The 7721-nt window shown below is 43.6% G+C and overlaps 1 protein-coding gene and 1 non-coding gene across 2 annotated transcripts; both read right to left on the bottom strand.

Moving 5' to 3' along the window:
- Positions 1-3884, bottom strand: LOC123060709 (probable glycerol-3-phosphate acyltransferase 3). Its single transcript, XM_044483527.1, has 2 exons — positions 3086-3884; positions 1-1128 (listed from the first exon to the last, which is right to left on the bottom strand). Exons 1-2 carry the CDS (start codon positions 3800-3802, stop codon positions 232-234), a joined length of 1614 nt encoding a protein of 537 aa, XP_044339462.1. The 5' UTR covers positions 3803-3884; the 3' UTR covers positions 1-231.
- TRNAS-GCU (transfer RNA serine (anticodon GCU)) lies at positions 1985-2073 on the bottom strand. Its single transcript has one exon. It is a non-coding gene; the product is annotated as a tRNA-Ser (tRNA).
- Positions 3885-7721: the final 3837 nt, after the last annotated feature.

Here is a 7721-nt window from a genome sequence, read left to right as displayed (position 1 = left end):
TGCTAACATTAACATATCCTTCTTATTTTGGTACATTCACAAGTTTTCTCAATGGTCCAACAAAGTTAGTCATACCACTCCAATAGCACAGAATGGTATTAAGTGAAGTTCTGCACATTGTGCACACCTTAAAAGCAATCTATAAGATCTTAAATGTTGTACTGTATTACGAACATATGTTATGTTGCGAGCAAGAGCCAGCAACGTCTTATGTTCACAATATAGACTTCACTACTTTGTATCAGCAAACCCTTCATTTCCTGCCAGCCTCAAGTACTTGTCCTTACGGGTGAGTGTGGTGGATCGAAACCCAAGAGTCCTACCAATCTCACCTTGCACCAGATTGGCCACCTCTTTGCTCTCGCATCTCTTCCCTTGGATCACCATCCTTGTTGGCATCTTGTCCATGAACTGAACATCATACGCTGGGCGTGGGTTCATGAAGTAGTAGAAGTGGTCTAGATACTTGAAATTGCCGGTGGAGGTGCCGTGGAACATGCCGGACCAGTTCACCAGTGCCACTGGGTAGACCTCATCAACGAGCTCGACAAACAGAGGGCTGAAGCGGAGCAGGTAGGGCTCCCGGCATGTGGTCCCCTCAGGGCAGACCACCAGGTCCCCCTGCCTCAGTGACTGCTCCATCCTCCTCCGGTCCTCATCTCTGTTTCGGGTCAGCCGGACAGTCCCGATTGGTGATAGGAGCTCACTTACACGGCTGACACTGTATGTGACGGTTGACACCTGCTTGTTCAGCATTGCCGAGATGTACACCGGGTCGAGAAGTGTGCGGTGGTTGCACACGTAAAGGTGGCCCTGTGGGCTGGGCTGGGCATGTGGTTCATCGCAGCCCACTTGACCACTGTGGACTGGTGAGTTGATGACCCGGGTCGTTACTCCTATTACAGCCCCGATTGCGACGGAGATAGAATATGGTAGTTTCACAAAGATTAGTGTTCGGAGCACGGTGAGAGGGAGGGAAAGTGGGAGCCACATGAACATGGCTAGGGTGGCCTGAGGGGTAGGCCTAAAGGCTAGCCTGCCATCATGGAAGATCAAGGGTCTTGGGTACTGGTCCCTTGTCAAGGGTGACCATTTTCTCTTATCTTCTCGTGTCACCAAGTGTACTTCCTGCAAATGAGAAGCAAAACTATATTAGATTTCACTACCCAATGGCTTGTACGCTTTACCTATTCACCCTGTAAACAACAGTTTGCAAACTGAAGTACACCAAAGTACAAATCGACAAAGCTGAAGAAACTTTCTCAATGTAGAAGGTAAATTGTAAAATGAACTCTGTGAACTACTATAATTTTTACCTGAGCCTGTAGAGTCCAGAATTCTATAAGCAAACTTGCAAACAACAGAAGGTAATCTTTTGTGATTTCTAACTTCTTTTTGTAGATTATGAGTAGTCACGATTTACTGTTTTACGAGCTATGTGTCTCTTTACCAAGGGACCATACATAAGACTAATCCTTTCATTCTGGAATATTCTAATACTGCCCCTAAATTTTCATAGAAGTTTTCTTCCTGCACAATCTTTTTTGTTTTGTTTTTTTGCATATCTCATGTATAGCTCGTTAGAATTAATTGTACCGAAAGTGAACACAGAGTTATCTTCTTCCAAACAACAAGTATCAAGTAACTAGTTTTTCAATTTTCACTAGTGAGGAAGCCATTTCTAAATAACTTGCACAAGGTGATCATTTTGACCTAATCAAGTTAGGGTAAACTAAGGTAAAGTAATTTATCAAATAAATCTGCGTGGCCTCATTCCTGTCTTTCTCTTCCTGGTCTCAAGCTTGTGAGAGATAAGTGCATTAAGCCTTGCATACATTGTCTTGTGATGAGCAAGCCGGAATCTGCCAGCGGATGGCCAGTGAGCTAAAAAAACGAAAGAGTGGTTACATTTTTCATATCCTCTCCTCTTATAGATAGGACGAACCAAGAAGAAAGTTTTTTGATCCCAAATGGTCCAAGGGAGCGGAAAGAGAGGGATTCGAACCCTCGGTACAAAAAAAATTGTACAGCGGATTAGCAATCCGCCGCTTTACTCCACTCAGCTATCTCTCCACTTTCGATACAACTAAAAAAAACTGCTTACTTATCCCATGATATGGGGCAAAATTTAGGAATCTGCTTATGTAATAGAGCCGATCCACTAAGGGATTAAGCAGCGGTGTAGTATCAGATCCCAAAGATAGTAAGTTCTTTTTTCAACCTTGACATGAGCTTAGCTAATTGCAAAGCTATTGTTAACAAGACATACATAGTATTCTTATAGTATATTTTTAATTATATTTAACATTTCCAAGCACAAATTCTCCATCTCAACACATCATACCTCTGTACCTTTTCATGGGGCTTTCAACTACCACTAGTGGGATTCAAATGTCTACCTAACTTGTGTGAGTAAGATGTTCCAAAGATGCCAGGAGGCTAGCTACATCGAGTTAAATGAGACAAGAACTGCACAGCTATATGGAGTTAAATAAGACAAGAACTGCGTGGATACATATGTCTAACATCTGTGATAGTCATGCTTAGCTGCATGGTACGTGATTTTGAGCCTGTTCGATGTGAACGACTAACCTTTGGCTCATATTATTCTTAGGTGCTTGATTTTTATATATCATCCATGAGGCAAGCTAGCCTTGCTAGTTTCAGGCTTTCAGTTACATATAGTTGCAGACTTGCATGTATACTATGTGTGCATATGCTGGGTATATGTATTTAGAGATCTCATGTATTTATGACTGATTTCGGAAAAACTAAAACTTGTAAAGAGTAACACACATATGTTCAGTACGATGTACAACATACATAACTTAACGGCAAATAACAACAATGAAACACATTTTAGATTAGAAGTGATACTAGTTCACCTTAATTATGATCGTTTCAAAGAACACCCATAGTGTTCAACTAATATAATCAATTAATACTTGAATGGACTAATTGGCTCAAAAGTTGCAGCAGAAAAGTATGACACGGAAGAACAAAAAAGGAGAGGGGTAAAATACATGATGCAGCATTGCAGTGTATTTCAAAAAGATAAAAATAATATCCATTCATAGAATCTAACCTTGCACCGAGAGAAAAGCTGGTGATGATCATAGTCAAAATAGCTTGAGCTGCTTCCAAACCCTATCATCTCGTTTTGGTCGAACTTTGCCTGCCCTAGCCTTGCTTCACTCTCATTTCCCAATAAACCAACATAACGCCCTCTTATCATCTTCACCTCCCTTCCCACAACCACTTCAAATCCTGTATACTCCTTAAGAAATGCTTCTGCCATAACCCTAGGGATCAACCTACAAACCCCTGCCACCCTCTTTACCCCTCTCACCACCTCAAGTCCTTCCCTCCCCACATCCTCTAGGAAATACTTGGGCAAAGTGGCCTGTGCAACCCTAACCACCTTCTCCTCCCTTAACCCCACGAAGCACACCATGACCATGATCTTTGTTTCTACTTCTTGTGTCAGGCAACATAGCAAAGGGTAGAGGCATAGTAGGATGAAACCTCTTAGGAAACTACCTGCCTCTATTGCAATAAGCATGAAATAAGGGAAGGTAGATGTAGACCTCAGGAGACCTCCTTCAACATCTAGGACTAGAGTTTTGTTCCGGAGGTGTTCATCATCTTGTGGCACTCTCAAGCATGTCTGGATGATCTTAGGACAGGTAGATATGCCGCTCGAGCTTTGCAGGTGATGATACTGGCCTAGCGGATTCCCTAACCTTCGGCGAAGTAAGCGGTAGAAGGCAAGGAGAGATTTGGAGAAGGGCTTTAAAGCCATGTGTGCACCTTGAACCCCAAAGAATTATTGCCTCCTGTGTTGGTTCAATCTAGTTTATTTGATGCAGGTTGTAAGGTGCAACTATAAGAGGTGTCGTATATATATGCAGGTAAAGCTTAGGTGCTTAGATGGTGAAATGATTGTATACAATTATTGCAAGAGAAACAAGGTTTGATCCCAAATTAGGTCACAAGCTCTGACTTGGCTTAACACTCTTAATTTTGTTGCTTGACAACACTGTCAAAATGGACCAGGATTACTTGAGCTTTACACAGAAGTTAAGGACATTGATTTGCCAACGATAGTAAGCGTAAATATGTGTGTTTACCACCCACCCTGTTTAGGATAAGAAAAATTATGAATCTGTTGACTAAGATTTTTCACCGGAATGCCACATGTTAAGGTCACTCTCTTTGTGTATAGTCGTGTATGATATGACGTGTCTCTATTGATATACTTTGAGTGCCCAGAGAATTATAACTTTTGACCTAGCTCTTTTCCGTATTTTGCGCCGCGTCATTGGTTCATCGTGCATGAGTGTTTGCTATTGATGTGGTTTGATCTCACGGCCTGTATGTAATATATACCTTTGTATACAAAACAAGTAGTTTTGCATGCACACAAATCACAGGATCTAACAGGGGTCAATGCATGTCTTTGTTCTGGCAGAATTGCGGTTGATGTTATCAAATAAATGAAAAAAGCAATATGTTTGGTGCAGGCTTGATGTGTCTCCATTGTTCAAGCCTGGAAGAAAGCTAGCTGAGGATGACTTCTCACCTAAAAGCTAGAGCAATCGAGGTACGTACGTAACGTACCTGCTGGCCATTGATTGGGTAATAATATTACCTGTCTGTTTGCTTTTAACTTCACATGGGTACACAAAGTAATTTGATTTGTTTTCAAATGCATATTTAAAATATGGATTGCCAACATTTTTTTCTACCATCGGTCACTCAAGACTCAACAGTGTGTAGAGACTATAGAAATTTCGTTGCTTTGTGCTCTAAGTCCTAACCCGAAGGACTTTTTTTACTTCGTCGATACTCCCTCCGCTTCGAATTATAATAAGATGTTCTAATTTTTTCAGAATTAGATGTATATAAACGTGTTTTACTGTGTTTGTTCACTCAGGTATGTACTCCCTCCGTTCCTAAATATAAGTCTTTGTAGAGATTCCATTATAGAGTCATAGTGAAATCTCTATAAAGACTTATATTTAGGAACGGAGGGAGTGGTCTATATTAAAATATCCAAAACATCTTATAATTTGAAGTGGAGGAAGTATTTCACTACAAATTCTTCAAGGCGCATGAATTTACGTTGTTCTGTAAGAAACGGTGCTGTTCTTAGAGGAATCTTGTAGCAAGCGATCAGCGTGTCCACCTACCAGATCTGCTGTTGCGTCATTGTGTGTCGGTGCCGGTGCTAGGGCTGCAGTCACTTTTGGGGTCAAATGCATGATTGTGGGCAGAAATCACAGATTTGACCTGAGGCAGAAATCAAATCACAAACTGACCTGTTCAGGAAAAAATTTCACTCTGCTGACCCTTTGGTGTGGCACCCGACATCTGGGCGCCGCACCCTACTGTGCAGCGCCTTCCCCTTAGGTGTCGCACATCCTGCCAGCATGGCAGCCCTGGTCCAGTTGCGGCCCCACACGCACCTGTGCAGCGCCTAAGAGCTAGGCGCCACACTTTGACGTGCAACGCCTAGGCCTTGGGCGCTGCACAGTGACTTAAGCGCGGCCGCCCCAGCCCGACCAGGCAGTTCTTCATCTCTCCGCTCTCTGTACAAGAGCAGCGGCGGCGGCGGCGCCCCCATCTAATCCCCCCACATCCCTCTCAGATCTGAAGATTTGATCCGTGGATTCGATCCCCAATCCATCCTACTAGGTAAACTCTTCCCTTCTCTTTCTTTTGCTCCGTAAATTTGTTGCCATTCTAGAGATTTGTCCATGATTTGATGGAACCCTTGATTTGTTTGGTTTGCTCGATTTAGGATGTGTATTCATATTGGTAGTACCGCAGTGTTATTTATTAGTTCACAATATATGATTCTTGTTGTTGAAACCCTAGATTGTTTAGTTTTTTTAGATATATATGAGATGCCTATTTTTGTTTAGTTTATTTGAGGTGAAGATGAACTTTTATATGTTTATTGTTTGAAATTGTAAGGATGGTTTGGCTTCTGGACGATGTCTACGACGTGCAACACCGGGCCTACATGATGCGCGAGAAGGATAAGGTAATAATGAGTAATCTAAATATTTTGCAAATTTGCCTTTAGTTGAAATTTACATGCCCTAAGATTTGTCATTACTTGTTTTTTGCAGAAGCTTGAACCTCTGAAGATTCGGTATCACGGGGTCTCTGGTCCTGCCATGCCTTACGATGAGCGGTACACACTGTACATCAAGCAGGCAGGACTACTCCCGTGGATTCTGTTGGTCAGCCGGTCCACGCCGAATCTGAACGCTCCACTGGTGTCCGCTCTTGTTGATCGGTGGAGGCCAGAGACCCATAGTTTCCATCTTCGGACCGGGGAGATGACCGTGACGCTCGAGGATGTCTCGTTGATCACCAGTCTTGCTATCGACGGGAGGCCTCTATGTATGAGCACCGATTCTGATGGGTGGCGCGAGCAGATGATTGCTCTTATCGTTATGGCTCCTACCGAGGCTGAGGATGATGTAGAGGAGGGAGAAGAGAAGAAGAAGAGGGAAAGGAAGGCAGCCGGAGCTGCTTTCACGTGGATTCAAAATAACTTTGCGACGTGCCCTCCGGATGCAACTGATGATGTGATCCAGACACATGCTCGTGTGTATATGTGGTACATTGTGTCGAGGACTTTGTTTCCTGACTCCACTGGCAAGAACGCTCCATGGATGTGGCTGAAGGCGTTGACCGTCTTCGATAGCAAATGGAGCTGGGGTTCAGCGACTCTTGCCTACTTGTACCGACAGGTAGTTGGTCTGTTTTGTGATCAACTCATTTATTCATTAGCAATGCAAGCTTGCTGTCAAGTTAACATTGTTTTTCTTTCATATGTAGCTGGATGATGCGTGTTGCAGGATCACACCTAGTGCAGGCATTGGTGGTAATCTGCTTCTACTTTCTGTATGGAGCTGGGAGCGTCTGCCTGTTGGATGCCCGAAGAGCGTCAGGTTTGATCCTTGGTATGCAGATGAACATGACGAATTACGGCGCCCCACGTGGGCTTACAAGTGGGATATCGTTTCCGAGATGACGAACGATGTCAATCTCATGTACCAAAAGTACATTGCCGAGTTGGACACGATTACGCCTGAGCAGGTAAGGAGGTCATTACTTTAGTCCTTTCTCATGCTTGCTTGAAAAATAGTTATCAAATTTGCATTGTTGCCCTGTTTCATAGGTGGAATGGCAGCCATATGGCGCGGGTGAGAGCTTGGGGTACACCGCGGACTTCCGCCTCAACCCGATGTGCTTGCGGGATAAGGATCTCTGGCTTATGCGGTGCCCACTGATATGCAACTGGGCGATTGAGTTTCATTTGCCGCATCGCGTGTATCGTCAGTTTGGTCTTTTCCAGCCTCACCCGCCGGATTGGGTGGACACAGATAAAGCACTTCATAGGTAAGAGAGCATGTGTGCGTATTGTCTAATCATCGGAACTCCTTTTGATTGTGCTAATGTTTGGTTTTATACCACGCAGGTTGGATAGGTTGAGTCCCTGCTGTTCCGGTGATTAACTATGTGGTAAAGTGTTCCCCTCTTTACTTTCCTGTTGACCGTATTACACATGTTTGAATGGCTAACGCATTCATTTTTTCTCATCCGCAGCGCACCGAGATCAAGAAAGCAGCTGATGAGAGCCAGTCTATTCTGGAGAAGACACCGGTTGGAACTGGCAATGATGATGGTTCACTACGAGCATT

This window comes from Triticum aestivum, chromosome 3A (genome assembly GCF_018294505.1).
Source record: "Triticum aestivum cultivar Chinese Spring chromosome 3A, IWGSC CS RefSeq v2.1, whole genome shotgun sequence".
NCBI classification, from domain to species: domain Eukaryota; kingdom Viridiplantae; phylum Streptophyta; class Magnoliopsida; order Poales; family Poaceae; genus Triticum; species Triticum aestivum.
This window is presented reverse-complemented; position numbering and strand designations above follow the sequence as displayed.